The following is a 17966-nucleotide window of genomic DNA, read 5'->3' on the forward strand; positions in this document are numbered from 1 at the left end:
AATTGCATTTAAAAAGTTTCAAAATGTACTAACTAACATAAGAACACCTTGTAATACCATGGTTGCAATAAAGAATTATGATTATGATTATGATATGATTTTTTTTTTCAAGTTGGTCTGAGCGCGTTGAGATTTGGCATGCGGCGAGCTTGGGGGCCCAAGATTAGTATGTGAATTATTTTGTATTAACACTCAAAATGGCGGCGGACACGGGCAAAGGAAAATTTCCAAGTAGGTTAAGCGAACCCGAAGAGCGAATATCAGGCTGCGAGGCCGAAGGCTGACCCGCCGAAGGCCCGAAACCTTCACCCCGACTTCCAAGCGTGCAACCCTCAGTAATTTAAAGCGAGGCCGAAGGGCGAGCTGCGTGAATGAAGTGCTTCCAAGCAGGGATGTTGCGAATATCCGCATCCGCATCTCGTCTCGTCTCGCGCTTCTCTAAATCCCATAAGACGCCTTTTTACCAATAGCTTATTTTTAAATTAATTATATAAAGCAGATACACCTGCTAACGAAACCACAACGTTATGGGTTAATGTTTTCGAACGAACGAATCAACATAGCATTCAAAACATGCTTGCATATTATTACTGTTATTACATTATTGACCGTGATTGACAATGTTATTATTCAACGTGTCACATCACTAGCGCCCGGCAGATATTTCTGTCTGACGCCCACGTGTGTTTGAACGGACCAATCACGGCACGGGACTCGCTCACCTCGTCCCCCGCACCCCTGTATTTTTGGCAGCATCGGTTTCATGAAAGAATTGGCCTAAGTTGAGTCTAGAGGCTGGATGGTCAGTGGCGGCGGCTGAACTACAAAGTCATCCATCAGATCTCTGAGAGCTGTCGCGATGTCAAAGCTTGTGCTTAGGAAAGCTAGTTTATTAGTTTGCTTAATAATACAGGAAATATTAATAAAATCTTCACATAAAAATAATCATGAGAAACTGCTACCGACAGACACCCGAATTTTATTTATATAATAATATAAGCATGCACGTCTGACGTTTGTTATTTGTGACAACTTCAAATATAAGTGGCCAATGCCAACGATATAATGAGTACATTTGCATAGAGGTTTCACTTTATCAAATGATCTGCGGTCGCCGCTGTCGGTGACCTAATAAGGCGGACAGATGTCGTATTTACACTGCTTCGGTCACCTTATAAGCGTTGGCAGCTGTCGATCGCCGAATGCAACCGACTAACGTGTTCTTTACAATTTTGCGGTCGCCGCATGCTGCATGTAACGACGAAGTGTACTTAATTGCCGCTTTACTCTTTGAGACGGCAATCCTACCATCTATATGGGCATGAAATAGTTTTGAACCCGGTTCTGACATTTTAATTTCACAACCAATTGTCATTTTGACATAAATACTTAGTATAAATGACAGTTCTGAAATAAGTTACGGAAATTAGATATTTTAAAGTAAATTAAAATGAAAAAGGGAAAGGTAAGTATATGTACTAAATACTTATGTGAAATATACGCCACTATTTCTAAGTTTACAGCGAAATATATACTTTACCATATAACCATGTCAACTGTTACAGGGTTCACAAGTTACTCTCAAATCCAAGTCACATTCTTCCGAAATTCAAGGAAAAAAACAAGAAATCGTGCTGCCGCCGCTGGATGAACTAAAAGTTCGCATTAGAAACCTTCGACTTACGAGCCTCGACCGCGTACCTCACTGCGTCACAGTTACGTTTTTTGACCAGATTCTGATCAGCGAGTCGATTATGCCGATAGGAGCAAGAGATCCTGAAGTGGAGGATCTGTTCAATAGTCTAGATATTAGTGGTAACATGAGCTTTGACCCTTCAGACTACGCGAAAATGTGTCTATTTGCCGATAACCCATTAATTGGTACGTCCAGTGAGTTGTCACTATCTTGTGTTTATTTCGGGTTCCGTACCCAAAGGGTAAAAACGGGACCCTATTACTAAGACTCCGTTGTCCGTCCGTCCGTCCGTCCGTCCGTCTGTCACCAGGCTGTATCTCACGAACCGTGATAGCTAGACAGTTGAAATTTTCACAGATGATGTATTTCTGTTGCCGCTATAACAACAAATACTAAAAACAGAATAAAATTAAGATTTAAGTGGGGCTCCCATACAACAAACGTGATTTTTGACCAAAGTTAAGCAACGTCGGGCGGGGTCAGTACTTGGATTTTTGCTTGTTTTGCTCTATTTTTTTTTTGATGGTGCGGAACCCTCCGTGCGCGAGTCCGACTCGCACTTCGCCGGTTTTTTTAGGGGACATCTTACACAGAATAGATCAACCTAGCCCCGAACTAAGCAAAGCTTGTACTATGGGTGCCAGGCGACGATATACATACCTACTTATACATATAGATAATACACCCATGACTCGGGAGCAAATATTTGTGTTCATCACACAAATAAATGCCCTTACCGGGATTCGAACCCAGGACCATCGTTTTCACAGGCAGGGTCACAGCCACTAGGCCAGACCGGTCGTCTTATGTTATGTCTAATGAGACCGGTACATACGAGCAGCGGAGAAGACCCTGTCTTGCTTAGTTTGCCCTAGTGTAGTTTATTTCACACATCGTGGCTAGGTATGGCTGGGCTATGGGTCACCAATGACCAATATTATTTTAATATAAGTAGGTACAAGCTAATCTACGTGTTAGTTATATATTGTATCAAAATTACAGTTGTGCCATTCATTATACCCAAGCCGTGTGAACCGTTCATAAATTCTACTGATTTGTTTTATGTATATGTAACTTGTTAAGCTTATTCCCACCGGCTCCTGTCTATTATTCCAGTTAAAATTCAGATCGCTGATCAATCGAAACGTGTGCCATGTCCAAGTTGCTGCAACATAGATATCCTACCGCTGTTTCAAGGTAAGTTTCATCAGAATATGTTGCCAATAATCGATTGTAGACGACATTCGTAGCAAACTCCTGGCTACGAATGTCCGATACCTATTCGATGTAGGTAGTGATACTAAACCTCTCCCATTATCTTTTTTAAGCTACATTTTAAGCCAAGTTTTTAAAGCTTACTTCCCTATAAGCTCATCTTGCTTTTTTTAGGGTTCCGTACCTCAAAACGAAAAAACGGAGTCCTTATAGGATCACTTTGTTGTCCGTCCGTCCGTCGCCGTCTGTCTGTCTGTCAGGACCCTTTATCTCGGGAACTAGTGAAGGTATCGAGTTGAAATTAAAACCATATACACTCAGGTCTACAGTCCCTTGAAGCTGCGAAAAAATCAAACTACTAAGTTAAGGCAAAAAAGATACGTCGGTTTATGCCGCAAAAAACGTTTATTACTCTAGGTCCATGCAAAAAACGTATATTTCGACACTCTCAATGGAATCAAAATTTATAGGGTACTTCTCCTTGACCTAGAGCTATTAAATTTGGGAAGTAATATTCGTATTACATTACAAGTACCTACAGGGAAAAATCTGAAAACTATAAATTTGTAAAAAATATAAATTTGTACGGAACCCTCGATGAGCGAGTCCGACTCGCTCTTGTCCGGTTTTTCTAAAGAGAGAGACCGATCATCGTTTTGTATGAAATTATCAGGTGACACTTGCATGCGAATTTCAAAACGCATGGAGCCAATGATCGAGCCGACTGTTCTGCAGCTGAAGAGCTGGGATAACTTACCCTTGATCAGTATAGAGCTCGAAATGGTCCGAAACCCTGAAAACAAGCTCCACCACGAGATCCTGGACGCTGCCAACGTTTTGAAAATGACAGTCGTCGCTGCTTATAATCTTATTAATACACATCATACATCGTTCGAGTATGTTGCTGCCTCTAAAATACGATTAAGTAATGAATCCGTAAGTAACTAGTCAATGTCCTGTACACCTATCAATTCCTCCTCGAGACCTTTCTACAGTTATTTACCGAATTATTGTTCCTTTTCTCATCAAGAAGAGTTCCTATCGTACCCTTCCGACTGCATCATTAGATCAGCTCCACGTTGGCATATTATAAAAATGTAATCAAAATTACTGAAATATACTAGACTATATATCTATTCAATCAAACACCGGGAAGTGGATCAAATCAAAATACTCTAGATCCAGGATACAAATACATATATATATCAATTAAGATAAGTGAAAGCTAATAGCAACTAATGTATAGACTAGTGGCTCTGTGAGCAATGGCGGATTTTAAATAACTTCCAAAAACAGTCCGATAAAAACCAACTATATAATTATCGAACCTGCTCACAAAATATTACGAGAATCGATTAAGAAATGCTAGCTATAGATCATACGTAACATACGAAACACACGAAATACGAAAGCATTTTGACCCCCTAGTTGTAACGGAGACCTTCGCTTCGCTCGGTAAATAAGATATACATATTACAATAATATCAAAAAGACACTGGTATATTATTAGAATGTGGTTAATGAGTAGGTGATTGGACGTTTACAAAAACAATACCTACCCCGTTTTTACCTTTACGAAATCTATTTATGTTACCTAGGTCCTATATACTTCTTTCGCTTTGATCTCGGACTGTCTAGAACACAAAATGACTAGTGTAATATTTTGCCTATATCTCTTTTAGTCTACATCGCAAACGGTCTAGAACACAAAATGACCACATATAGGTAGGTTAGGTTCGTTAGGTATCTTCAAATGGCCGAAGGCCAAACCGCACAGAAATAGGAGCTCCGTCGACATCGCTAACGTAAAGATAAACCGACGAAATGTAGGTAAATAAAGGTCTAAATAATTGTAGTCATTTTGTGTTCTAGACCGTTTGCGATGTAGACTAAAAGGGATATAGGCAAAATATTACACTAGTCATTTTGTGTTCTAGACAGTCCGAGACCAACCCCTTCTTTCTAGTTCTTCGAAACTCTTTCGAATTTGTCGAGACATAAGGGTCCCCGGCAAGCTCGGTTCCCCTTATTACAAACTTAATTACGCTTTCATTGTAAAACGAGTAGCTAATTTGCTCTGAAACTTTTTACTTATAATAGGGTAGGTAGGTACCTCAAGAGGTTTCTCGAGACGAGTTAGAGCATTGTTCACCCGCCTTGCATTCACTTCAATTAGAAGGATTGCCGGTCACTTACAAAGACATTCGCGAAGCGACGTCAAAAGATTCCGTGCTTAAAACCGTAGTTAAATATGTGAATGATGGCTGGCCACGTAAAATTGTATGCAAGAATATCTTACCTTACTTCTTATGTAAAACAGATCTGGAGTTAATCGATGGTTGTTTACTTAGAGGGCATCGAGTAGTAATACCCGCTAAGTACAGAAATGATATTTTAAAAGAACTCCACCGGTCTCACCAAGGCATCGTTAAAACCAAGAGCGTTGCTCGTTCTCGGTTATGGTGGCCTGGCGTCGACCGCGACATCGAGCAGGCAGTAGGCGCTTGCCGCGTGTGCGTGGCGCTGCGACCTGCGCCGCCGCGCGCCGTACCTAAACCCTGGCCGCGACCCGCGGGACCGTGGACTAGGATACATATTGACTACATGACGGTCGCACAATCAACCTATTTAGTAGTCATTGACGCTTATAGCAAATGGCTAGAGTGTATTGATATGTCGAGTGGTACAACTACCAAACACTTGCTTATAAAATTAAACGAGTTGTGTTCTAGGTTCGGCCTCCCTGAAACGATTGTGTCCGATAATGACGTCAAAATAGCCTCTCAAGAATTTATTGATTGCTGTAAATTTAATGGTATCTCGTATCTTACTTCGCCAATTTATCATCCGTGCAGCAACGGACAAGCGGAGAATAGCGTTAAAACATGTAAAAAAATGATCAATGCTATCTTAGATACTCAAACGTGTAAACATAAAATTAATGAAAAGCTTCAAGAATATCTGTTTGAGTATCGAAATACCGTACATTGCTCGACCGGCGCGTCCCCTGCGCGGTTGATGATGGGCCGTGACTTACGTTGTAGGTTAGACTTGTTACATCCACCGTGTAAAAAACAATCTGATGACTTAGAGAAAATTATACAAACTAGTGATGGTTCTAGGATATTTGCTGTGGATGATTTTGTATGGTGTCGCTCATATGTTAATAGGAAACCCGTGTGGCATAAGGGTAAAATATTAGAGAAGATAGGTAACCGGATGTATTTAGTTAAATTAGATATAAATAATTTAGTTTGTAAACGACATGTTGACCAGTTGAGGCGTTACGTTAGTAGCCCAGATGTAAACCTCGAGCGCGAGGTAGCAAATTCGTCACCCGTCTCTTCTACGCCATTCCAATTGATAGACGATGACCCCGCGGACGAGTGGCAAGACGCGACGGATGGGGAAGCGCAGGTAGATGTAGGAGAGCTGCCGCAACAGCTCGTGGAGAGGGAAGTGCCGCTGGCAGAGGTCGGAGAGCCCACACCTACAGTGACGGTGGAAGCAACAGAATTGTCACCACCGGCAGTTGAGGTCGAAGGCTTAGGGGATCGTGTCCTGAGACCCCGGAAGGTTGTAAATTATAAGGTTTAATGTTTGTTTCTGTTTGTTGTTATTTATGTATAACTTAGGAGCAGTATATTGATTTTAGTTAATAATGTTTATTTATGTCTTCCGGTTCTTCAGCTAAGGGTGGAGGAGCTGGTATGTATCCTCCCGCCTTGGTTGTCTATGATGTTCGATCACGTTGACAATGTCTTGTGTTAGAAAATATCTTCTTTTGTCCTGACTAGAATCTAGAGTTTTATTCATGTTTATTTTGAGGATTATTTCCATACTTTTCAATAAGGTATATCTATATGTCAGTAATTTATGTAGCTTCAGATACCATACTTAAAAAAATACAAAACTTGTTTTTGCTCTATTTCGTTTGTTTTATAAACTGGAGCTATATAAACTAATTAAGACCTAGATATACCTCATGTCATTGTACGTGCAAAGTTTCATTACAATCCAACACGTAGTTTTAAAATTAGGTCGAAACTCCGTTTGTATGAGAAGGTGAAATTCCGCCGAGCTTGCCGGGGACTAATAAGTGTCCTTAATGCTATAAACGTAATATGTAACATCGTATGACAGGTACACCACGATAGTATTTAATAGTGTTTTATTCATTATTAATGTTGTCCCTATCACACAATGTTAACAGCCATAAATGGTTACTCGTTACCTTAATGGGATACACTATTCATTATAAGAGAAGTACAAGATTTTTTATACTACCTATAAAACAATTCCAGGCTTCGGGTATCGGAACGTTCAAGAGCACTCCATATCCGAAAAGATTTTCAATTAACAGTTTTTACCCCAAATGGGAAAGCATTTCGTACGAAGATTCTTTTAGGAAATGTGATGAAAAAATATGTTCCAGCCTGGATGATGTGCAGAACAATGAAAACATTAATTTAAATTATTACTTGAATCAGGAGAACCAAAGTAGTAAGTAATACATTGAGATCACTGTCTCCACTCGTTTTCCTCAGTACTGATATGTAGGTATGTAGGTAACACCTTAAATTGTTATAACTTCCTTCCAGATGCCGTGGTTTGGGCTTCATTCCACCGTAGCCTGGTGTTGGCAGGTGAGGTGCGTCTCCTCAATGACCACCTGCGCCAGTACCAGTGGCCGGTGGAATTTCACATGACCAACGAGGAGGGCGGTTTCCGCTTCATGGGCTTTCTGGATTTATCCAAACTCCTATACCCTGGAGGTATTTCAAACTACAAACGTATTTTTAAACTGCATCATTTTAATGCGTATTTTAAGCTGATAAGTACCTACACAACGTGCTCATGAGGAACGCGAAAGATGTTAACAGTATATTCATGATCATATTTAAAAACTAAACGGAGCGGTATGGAATGTCAGAGAGGAAAATGGGGACTGCGTTTGAATAGAGAAGCGGTTGTCCCCTGTTGTCCTCTTTTTTTTAACTTTTACCTTTATACTTAGTAGCGGAGCGGAGCGGCTATCAAAATAGACCTGGTTCCAAATTTAATTTTTTGTGATTTTGACTGTGACTTACGGACAGACGAAAATGACGACACTGTGCCTAAGGGTTCCCTTTTTGTCATTTTGGCTAAGTAACTGGCTTGGCTAAGTAAATGGGCTAAATTTTAATCACAACTTGGCACTTTTCATGAATACAGATTTCATAATATTTTAATATGTTGTTAATGTCTTACATTATTATGATTGTTTTTTCTGGTTATTGCAAGAGACCACCGTACGCCTGGCGGTTCCTCTACTATGGTTAAACAGCTTTGTGATGTTGGCAAAATGCGGTTGCGAACCGTTCTTGAACTCCAACGAAAGGACACCACGCTCTACGGCGGGCTCCGCGAATCAAGCAATCAAGTTAGTATGAACTATTTACAATTAAAATACTTAATAGAATATTTCGCTTGCTTGGGACTCGAACTGCTAACAAAAAAATTACTTGCTCTCTTGTTCACTTATATGACACTGCTTTTACAGAGGCACGCAAAGGTTTTTTTTTTACGTAGCGAGACAATTCTTAAACAAATATTCCTAAAATTCATCGAAGACATTATCATAATTTAGATGTTACCTAAATTACAACATCTAAAATTGTTCTATGAATCACAGTAGTTCATACTTACATTTAGTTTTAATTGATAAGAATCGAATACTTTCTAGCATAGTAATATAAATATTTTATGTGAAGATATTAAACCAAGTGTTTTCCCTAAATCACATTTACTAGAACACTGCAGATTCACCTCTTTGATAAATTATGTATTTTAATTATACCAGAGAAACAGCGGCGACTTCTGGAAGTGCGGTTACGGATGATACAATACCGCAGCTGCTGCCGACGGGAGCCGATGATTGCCCCGCGTTCATGATCGTCGAGGTGACGCTGGCCAGGCCCTTGTTCAAGGCGATTATACCGCCCTTCATTCCTGAGTGAGCACAATCTTTCTGCACATAATCCCTGTTATTATATTGATAAATGTTATTTGCTACAAGCACCTATTTTACAAGATTGAGAAAGTAACCTGGGTAAATATACCTACAGCTTTTTAACGCAGGTTTATTTATCATCATTCATCATCATTAACATGATCCTCAATATCAAATATTGTGTACGCTTAGATCTAATTAACCTTTTATGTACTCGTAAATGTTCCACTTTTATGAAAGTTGAGGAGTAATTAAAGACCCTAAGGGCTATTTTCACCAAGCACTATTAGCGGACTGATCAACGTCACCTAACAGTGAACTGCAAAATATCCCTTACAATAAAATTTTGAGAACGCTTTAACGGTGACAAACAGTTTGGTACAACCAACCCTAAAACTTGCTTTTCTAACCTCGAATATGTGCTACCACAAAGATATTATTATAACTTTTTTAGGGATATCATTTAAGAAACAGAAGGGAACAATGTTCTTGTATCCTACAAGCTGATAATGATAATACAAAAACTTTCACTTAAGGTCAAAAATCGACAAGATGCTCGGTGAGAAGGCAGACACGATGCCTACATGTATCGGCCGCGGGCAGCAGAACAAGCAGTGGCGCGACACTGTAACCAGCGGTGCTGAAGTTCTGCGCGGGCTACCTCACTTCGGTATGCTAGGAACATTAGTCGATTCACCCAAGCTATGTACTTTAAAATATTTAAATGACGATCACACATGTAAGATTATGTTCCATAGTTCTCTCACAAATAATATACTAATGATATAGCCAATTTGTAATTTATTTCTAGGAATAACAGAATTCTGCTCTTTCAACCGCCAGCTAAGTAAAACGCGCACGCGTATCGAGTTGTCCACCTCATTCTGGCAGGAAGCGGCCATCTACGTCAACAACAACTTCGTCGTGCAGGATTTCGTGTACTCTGACAACACTTTTGAAGTACGTGTTCTGAAAGTTCAACCTGTGCTGAACGCAACGTTTCCGATATTATTCATTTCTTCGTCTGGCTATTTTGTAACGAGCTTTAAATGTGGATTTCCATAAATAGAAGGGTCCTTATGTTTCAAGTGCAATAAAGAAGTTTCCAAATTCCAATAGAAATTCTGATAAAAAAAGTCCTTATTGCAGATGAAGCATGAGGACCCTTATCTAATGGAAAGGCACAAATATCTGAATCAGACTACTATATATCTACTGTTTAATTGAGCCGTCGTCAAGAAGATATTATGGTCAGCTACGGACTTGTTAAAGGCTTGACTGCATGAAGCTGATTTGTATTATGTTAAGCAAGTAAAAAAGTACCTATTAGGTATATAAACTAGGTTTAAGTTATACTCCCAAAATTTATAATTGTACTAAATATAAAGTCACCGCGCAACTTCTTTATACCAGCCGCCTGAGATAAGTGGTAATTAGACCTATAGAACTGTATACCGAAGATCCCTGCTTCAATGATGCGATTTGTGTACTATTACTGTCTATTACTGTTATTGGGCAGGAGATGGTAATGATGGCGCACTCATGCCTAGTACGCGAGGCCTCCAAGGCTCTGGTTGCCAGCGAGTCAGAGCAGGACCACACTCTGCGGGCCGCGAGGCACGCCCGCCAGCTGCAAGACATCCCACATGCCATAGAGCTGTATTTGCAAGTATGAATTATGTACATTTAATAGGTACAATCCTATAAATCATTGGGAAATCAGTTTTCAAGGAAACAAGAGAATTTTAAGAATTAGGAATACCGGTGATTCCAATCCTTGGAATGAAATGGAATCCCCAGGAGTGATCGTAGATTTTTTTTCAATGATGACTCATCAAATTCGACGACGTCTTACTTATTACCTTCATTGTTTATGTAATCATTATGACAATGTCTTCCTTAATGATAGTTGGTGACCGAGAATCAAAACAATGCGAACAGCTGGCGGGAACTGGCCACTTGCATGATGGATGAGGACATTGACCTCGCCAGAGTGTGCATCAATGAGGCGTTGCTACTGAACCCTCGGCACCCGCTAACGTAAGACATTAGAAATATCTGCTTTTATCCGTCTTCTCGGGTAGATGTATATAAAATATAAATTGGCTATATTTGCAGGCTACTCTCGAAAGGTTCCATGTTGCACCAAGAGGATCCGGAATCAGCAGAGTTGTTTTTCACGGCAATTTTAGCATTATATCCATTCTGGACTTCCGGTTGGGTCATAGCGCAGGCTTTCTATGTCGAGCGCCAGGAGTTCCTCATGGCCGATAAAATCCAGTATTTTGTGAAAGAGTAAGCATTATGTATTTTTCACCATACCAGCTGGTATAAGGTTCTCATGACTGTTCAAAAACTGATGAGAAAGTTGCATTGTATCCACATGTTGGGCAAAGTAATCAATGAAAATTTTGAATGATAAATATTTAATAACATTCATTTCAATTTGCTTTGATTTTGTTTGATATTTTACAGTTAGCATTTTCCTTGCGCTGGTGTGGTGATTTTTTTTTGTTTCACTCGGTGGCAAAATTTGTTTAACCCTCGCAAAGCTAAAGATTAAAATTTTCGAACAAAGAATAAATAGAGAGAATATAATAGAATCTTTCACTTGCTCTGGAGTCTGGTATCAATCTGGTAGCTCGAGAGGTTAAACAACAACTTTGCCCCCTTGTAAAACAATAGTTATTTAACCGTTTGTAATTTTCCTACATCATGAACGTGACTAAGCTTCTACTTTTCTTTTTAAGAAAGTTTATTATTTTAATTTTTAGTTTATTAGACCATTGGTATTTTATGCACTGAACATTTACTTTATCTTATTTGTTCAATTGAAGGACTCGAACTGAAAACCTGGCAGTGGACCTAGCACCTGAGCGAGGCTGGGAGAAGGAACTTGGCGACTGGTGGTATTCCACACCTCTTCTGCCTGCCACGAATCAATTCCTAGAGGCCGCTGATCTCTTATTGAGATTACGTACAATGCCGGTATTTATATGTGTCAATTTCATATGGAAATATGTATGGACTGAATCTTTCTCCGAGAGACAATTTTTAGTTAAATTATTCTTTCTTTGAACAGTCAGCAGCAATAGTTGCTAAGCGGGCGGGGTGTACAAAATGATCTTGACGCGACTTTATTGTTAAGAGAACATAACCGCGTCATGGTAATTTTGAACACCTCGCCCGCTTAACAACTTCCTCTGCTGACTGTATTTATCTGCAACAGCTGGCAGAAGTATGCTTGGCACGAGCGCTGTCAAGTCAGGGCGTGACGCCGGCGTACTCGCACCTCGTGACGCTGGCCTGCCGACTGCGCGGTGACATCGACAACGCGCTCTGTCTTCTCAAAGAAGGATTTGATTCTTTTGGAGAGGTTAATCTTCAGTTCACTCTGTTGTTGTAGATTCTGGAGCCACAGGGAGTGTAAGTTATTGTTTGTCCAACCGTTTGGCATAGTTATATTTTTGTATATATATTATAGTAGGTACGTTAAGGCGTACAAAAACCTAAATCAGTTCCTTCTAGAAAAAAATAGTGGAAGAAGATTACGCGGCGCCGACCAAAACACTGAATAAATTATATATGATACTTATTTATGATATTTATTTACAGGTTAACTATTTGCACAGTTTACAAGCGGAATGCTTGAAAAAAAAGAAAAATCACAACGCAGCTTTTACATCTTTCGAGAAAGCTGGCAACTGTGTAAACTCATACAGGTTGGTACACAAATTCATTAACAATTATCCCCAAAAAAAACAGTTTTGGACCTACAATTTTAATGATATTGCATACCTATGCAAAGGTATGTACAGATAAGTATCTGTAATCTGTTTTAGATTTATGCCTGTAATCTCTCTAATACCTAATCATCCGTCAATAAGTATCTACTATGCTTGCAGTATACTGAGCGCACTACCGGGCCGAGAGCCGCAGCGAGCACGCAGCGTGCTCGTGGACCTGCTGCGCCGGCAACCCAGCGCCTACGCCTGGATGGCCCTCGCCGACGACTGGCTCATGGTATAAAAACAAGCATTAGGTATAACCTGTCCTCCGTTTCTTGAGTGTGCGACCGGGCCACGAGTTGCAGGGTTTTCGGCGATCCGAAGGACGAGTTATAACTCGTTCTGAAATACAGTTTAAACAGTCGGCTGCAGATCTAATTAAATGTTGGATCCCGGAGTTATTTCCCAACTTTATGTCAAATCACGTCGATAGGTACGTCACAGACTTTAATTGTTGATCCATTTACGGTTCAAGCTAAATTGGTTATCAATACTAAAGGTATGAAATGTCCAATGATCCTTAATGGCTCAAGAATGAAAGTCCGTGACTGTACTAACTAAGGGCACGATATGTTACAGCGCCAAGTTGCGGCTGGGAAACTCGGCGGCGCCGGCGACGCGGACGCCGAGGTAGCTATGTCGGCGTGCGCGGCGGCCTGCGCCGAGCAGGCGCTGCGGTGGGACCGCCGCTGTGCCCGCGCCTGGGCGCTGCTCGCACAGCTCGCCAAGCCCAAGGCTCGTCGAGCCCACTGCAAGGCTATGGCTACTTCTGTGAGTGCCAATGATAACACACTTACACCAACAACGCGACCACGTTGTTTCTAGCGCAGATTCCCAGCTGTCCAAACCCAGCTGCAGTGTCATGGACACTTCTTTGATTGCGAGTAAAGTACCCCTCTCTTAGGTAGTAGCAATTCTCGTGGATAGACTATTTTGTGCTGACTTTTAGTACATTTTTGTCTATTTGCTCTCTACCTGACTGTCTGGGACGCCGCACTAGCGGGCATGGGGTATAATATGTATGTAGTTGGTAATCTGGCTGTTGACATCTGTTAAATAATATGAAGGTGCATTGTCGAAGCGGGTACTTGGGAAAATCAGCACGCGCTTCACATGTTCGTTTCATGACTTTCATGAGTTATACGGATTAAAATTAACAAAACAAAACATTGTTGTTTCTTACCACAGTTTGGCTACAAATGGAGTGACGAGAACTGTGAGTTGTCCGGAGCCCAGCAGTCCCTGTGCCACCTGCTCGGCTCGGCGCTCCAGGAGTGTCGCTGCAACCTCTGCGAGACCACCGACAAACCTGACTGCGCTCATTTAGAATGTGAATGTGTTAAATCTGTACTTCTTTAACACTGTTAATTTAGATTGTACTTAATGTTTCTGAACATTTATAATAAAGTATTCCGTGCATGCTTTATGTTTTAACAATTTTGTTACATCTTGTTTCCCGAGTAGCGCTATGGAATATAATTTACTCCTTGAAATAAAATTTGACAGTTGAATATTAACCACGACACACGTTGATACAATGGCGTGTTATATACCTTGCACCAACCCACTAACCCGGGGTTAACCGATTAAACCGTTAACCCAATGTCAAATTGTACTGGTAGCCATGATAACTCCAGGTTTAACCGGTTAACCCCGGGTTAGTAAATGGTGCAAGTGTAGGCGCAGGCGTAGCGTTCAAAGAGTTAAGAACCGCTGTTCTACCTATAATAACTTTTATAATTTACAGACATACAAATATGTTTAATGTCGCAATTCACAACATTCAATGTTGGTATTTTAGTGCAGCAACGCAAAACTGCGGAACACCTCGATAGCCAGCAGCAAGGCGGTATTTGTTTTTATTTATACTTTCCACCTAATATGTAATATGTTATGGTATTGTATTGAGCAGTACACATTGTCATAGACCTGGGATGACTGCATACCTATTGTCAGCTAGCGTATTTAAAGAGACTGTGTAACGTACGTTCATCATTCGATAAACGATTGCTTGCCTACACTGCTAATAAATTATATAGAACCACGGCGTGGGCTCCAACACAGTAACATTTGGTTACCACAGAAAAAAGACACAGTTGTCAAAGGAAAATGTACGAGTAAGTTGAAGATCACTTTCAGCCACCGTAAAATTCTTCAACGGGCACTATATATAATATTTTCCTTGTTGTAGCTACGTAATCGCCGCTGCGATCATGCGCTGGATGATGCGCTTGCAGCTAATTATTGAAAAATACATGAAGGACGTTCCACCCCGGCAACAAATCGAGTTTGCGCCTTCGCCCTACTAAACCACTACGTGCATTCATTGTCATTAGGTACATTGTAAATTTACCACTTCTAATATGCATATACATAGGTATACCTACATATAATTAATGCATCGGTTCCTAGTCTAACGAGTAAGAGTAAACAGTTTTTAGAGGTAATAAATAGAGTTGGTAAGTTCAGTCAAGTGTGAAAATTAGAGACCGGACAATCCTTACCTCGATAAAGCCTTCAATGCCCTTTAAGATGGCTAATCCAGAAAAAAACTTACCATTTCGAAGTACTAGCCCATTCACTTGACTATCCCTGACCAAAAACTTACCAAACAATAAAGCTAGCCCTTTATAAGGGCTACCCTAATAATTTAGCGCTTTTTATAAAACTTTCCCTTATTATTTAGCCAACTTTTGTAAGTGGCCAGTATGGAAATCTTTTACAATCAACAAAAGTAGGCGATCGTTCGCTATCGGATGCAAAGTAATGGGTGCTTTGCTTTATGAACAAGGTAAATTAGCACGCTTATATGCTAAAAGCGTATCCTTTTATAACTTGCTTGTATTGGTGAGCGGAAGATAGCTCTTATCAAAACCCATACTAAACCCTTTATAAGCGATAACGGACCGGTCCCTGGTAAAAGTATGGGTGCACTATAACTTAAAAATATGTCCCGCACCTCTTATGTCGGATATACCTAAGTACTATTATTTTTGAATAAGTTTTTGAACCAATATTTTTACACTTGACTTGCATTTTTTAATATGACGTATGGCACTAAAAGCGTTATTCAAATGATAATTATTTTGAAAGTCATGATGATACCGTGAATGATAGAGTCGAAATAAAATAATATGAGTAAGAAACATTGTTTTTTTATGAACCCCCTTACCAATGACAATGACTTCCTCGGAACTTACATATCTACCTACGAACTAAAAATACTTATATAAGCGTATATATAAGTAGATAAGTTAATTAATGCAGGTTGTCTGGAAGAGATAGCTATTAAGCGATAAGCCAGTTGTTACCTATCTTCTATTTAATTGTCTTTATTTGATTCTGTACATCCATTGTTAACTGTGTGAGGTACTGTATTGTATTGTATTATATTATTACAGTGGAACCTCGGCCTCGCTAACTCGAACCTCTATAAGACGAAATCCTCGTTAACATCCAATAAAATGCCATTCCCTTCCCTTCAAAGCCCAAACAAAACCTTCATAACTCGAAATATTTAAAAACCTCATTAAGAAGTAACCAACAAATTTATGGCGTTTCCCTTGAGAAGTTGAGATTCGTGTTATCGATGTTCCACGGTATATGCTTGTGATAACCAGGCTTAGGACTTTTTGTAGCATACCGTCGTTTTAAAATCCTTGGAGCCGCCATATGTGAAATTTTCGAAGTCAAAGTCAAAAAGTATGATGTCATATTAAATATAATGATTTATACATACTGTCACATCGTTACTGAGTTAATTTTAATCGAACGTAATTAATTTTATCATAAACCTATATAATAATACTAATTACTGATCACGTGTGATGCTACAATATTATTTATCTAGTTATACATCCTCTTTAATTAATATATAACATTATACTATTTATATTTTAAAAGTCATGCATTTAAGGGTTAAGAGTTGTAACTTCAATATTTTATTAAATGTAAACAGTAAAATTGTACACAGCGTATACTATAGAGAACTTATTCATTATTTAGGAGTTGTTGCAACTAAGACGATATTTTCTTGGTTCGGAACTTCCTTTAGGTTTTCATTTACATGCTTAGTGATCCATAGCATGACGTATACCATCCCAGCCGCAATCACGTATCTGCAATAGAATAGGCATGTATAAGTAATAATAATCATTTATTAATTTCGCCCAGTACATTTAGCGCGTCCCAAGAAACTGGCAAGGCGCCATTCATTTTATTACGTAAGGCGATTGGAGGGCGACCATGTCTTATTAGGGTTCCGTACCTCAAAAGGAAAAAACGGAACCCTAATAGGATCACTCGTGTGTCTGTCTGTCTGTCTGTCCGTCCGTCTGTCACATCCTATTTTCTCCGAAACTACTGGACCAATTAAGTTGAAATTTGGCACACATATGTAAGTTTGTGACCCAAAGATGGATTTGTAACGTAAATAAATGAATTTTAAATATGGAGGCCATTTTTGGGGGGTAAATGAGAAAATTAAAAATTTAGTTTTTCAAACTATATCGTGTTACATATCAAATGAAAGAGCTCATTATAAGAATCTCAAATATATTTTTTTTTATAATTTTAGGATAAATAATTTAGCAGTTATTCAAGAAAATAGGCAAAAAATTGCCATCCCCCCCCCCTTATCTCCGAAACTACTGGTTCTAAAATTTAAAAAAAAATACACAAAATAGTTCTTTACCTATAGATGACAGGAAAACCTATTACAAATGTGCAGTCAAGCGTGAGTCGGACTTAATGGACGGAACCCTTGGAACGCGAGTCCGACTCGCACTTGGCCGGTTTTTTTTCTTACAGGGGGGTGGGAGCCCGTCTTGATAGTTCTAACGCAAGATCACAAAAATGCCCAAGTTGCGAGTAAGATTGTACTTTGAAAAAGCGCGTGCATCCGCGCGAGTGCCGATAAAGAAAAACTTTAAAATGAAATCAAAGTTGATTATTAGGTAGATACCAAAAAAAAATGTTCAATACCTCTGCGGGTACAAATTCTTATTAACGTTCCTAAAATTGTTTCTTTGACAATCAAAATGAAACCAAACCCAATATGTATTAATTTTTTCTTTACATTCTTACGTAATCAACAATCAACACAACAATCAACAATCAATCAACCTGACACCTGACGATCAATCTCACACCTGAGGATGCCGAAGACCGGGCAGGTCATGTTTTACGAAGGCCAAACAACCACATATATCCAAGCAAGGGCTGACTTGGAAAGTTCCCGGAAAAAGGGGGCCAGGTCGCCCACGTACCACCTGGA

At 39.7% G+C, this 17966-nt stretch overlaps 1 protein-coding gene across 1 annotated transcript; it reads left to right on the plus strand.

The window, feature by feature from the left end:
- The first annotated feature begins 1450 nt into the window (after positions 1–1450).
- Positions 1451–14110, plus strand: LOC134648534 (uncharacterized). The gene is made up of 20 exons (XM_063503072.1): positions 1451–1465; positions 1566–1881; positions 2813–2893; positions 3585–3847; positions 6188–6487; positions 7216–7414; positions 7513–7686; positions 8195–8333; positions 8754–8906; positions 9440–9573; positions 9715–9863; positions 10423–10572; positions 10813–10943; positions 11022–11198; positions 11741–11891; positions 12133–12279; positions 12519–12625; positions 12809–12926; positions 13271–13462; positions 13880–14110. The coding sequence occupies exons 1-20, from the start codon at positions 1451–1453 to the stop codon at positions 14048–14050; spliced, it is 3267 nt and encodes a 1088-aa protein (XP_063359142.1). The 3' UTR covers positions 14051–14110.
- Positions 14111–17966: the final 3856 nt, after the last annotated feature.

Source organism: Cydia amplana, chromosome 1, assembly GCF_948474715.1.
Source record: "Cydia amplana chromosome 1, ilCydAmpl1.1, whole genome shotgun sequence".
NCBI lineage: Eukaryota > Metazoa > Arthropoda > Insecta > Lepidoptera > Tortricidae > Cydia > Cydia amplana.

What these genes read in the sequence shown, in the direction of transcription:
- LOC134648534 (XM_063503072.1), top strand. An exon ending in TACGATTAAGTAATGAATCC is followed by an intron (nt 3,848 to 6,187) that starts GTAAGTAACTAG and finishes CATGTTGACCAG; the next exon opens with TTGAGGCGTTACGTTAGTAG. An exon ending in TCGCCGACGACTGGCTCATG is followed by an intron (nt 12,927 to 13,270) that starts GTATAAAAACAA and finishes GATATGTTACAG; the next exon opens with CGCCAAGTTGCGGCTGGGAA.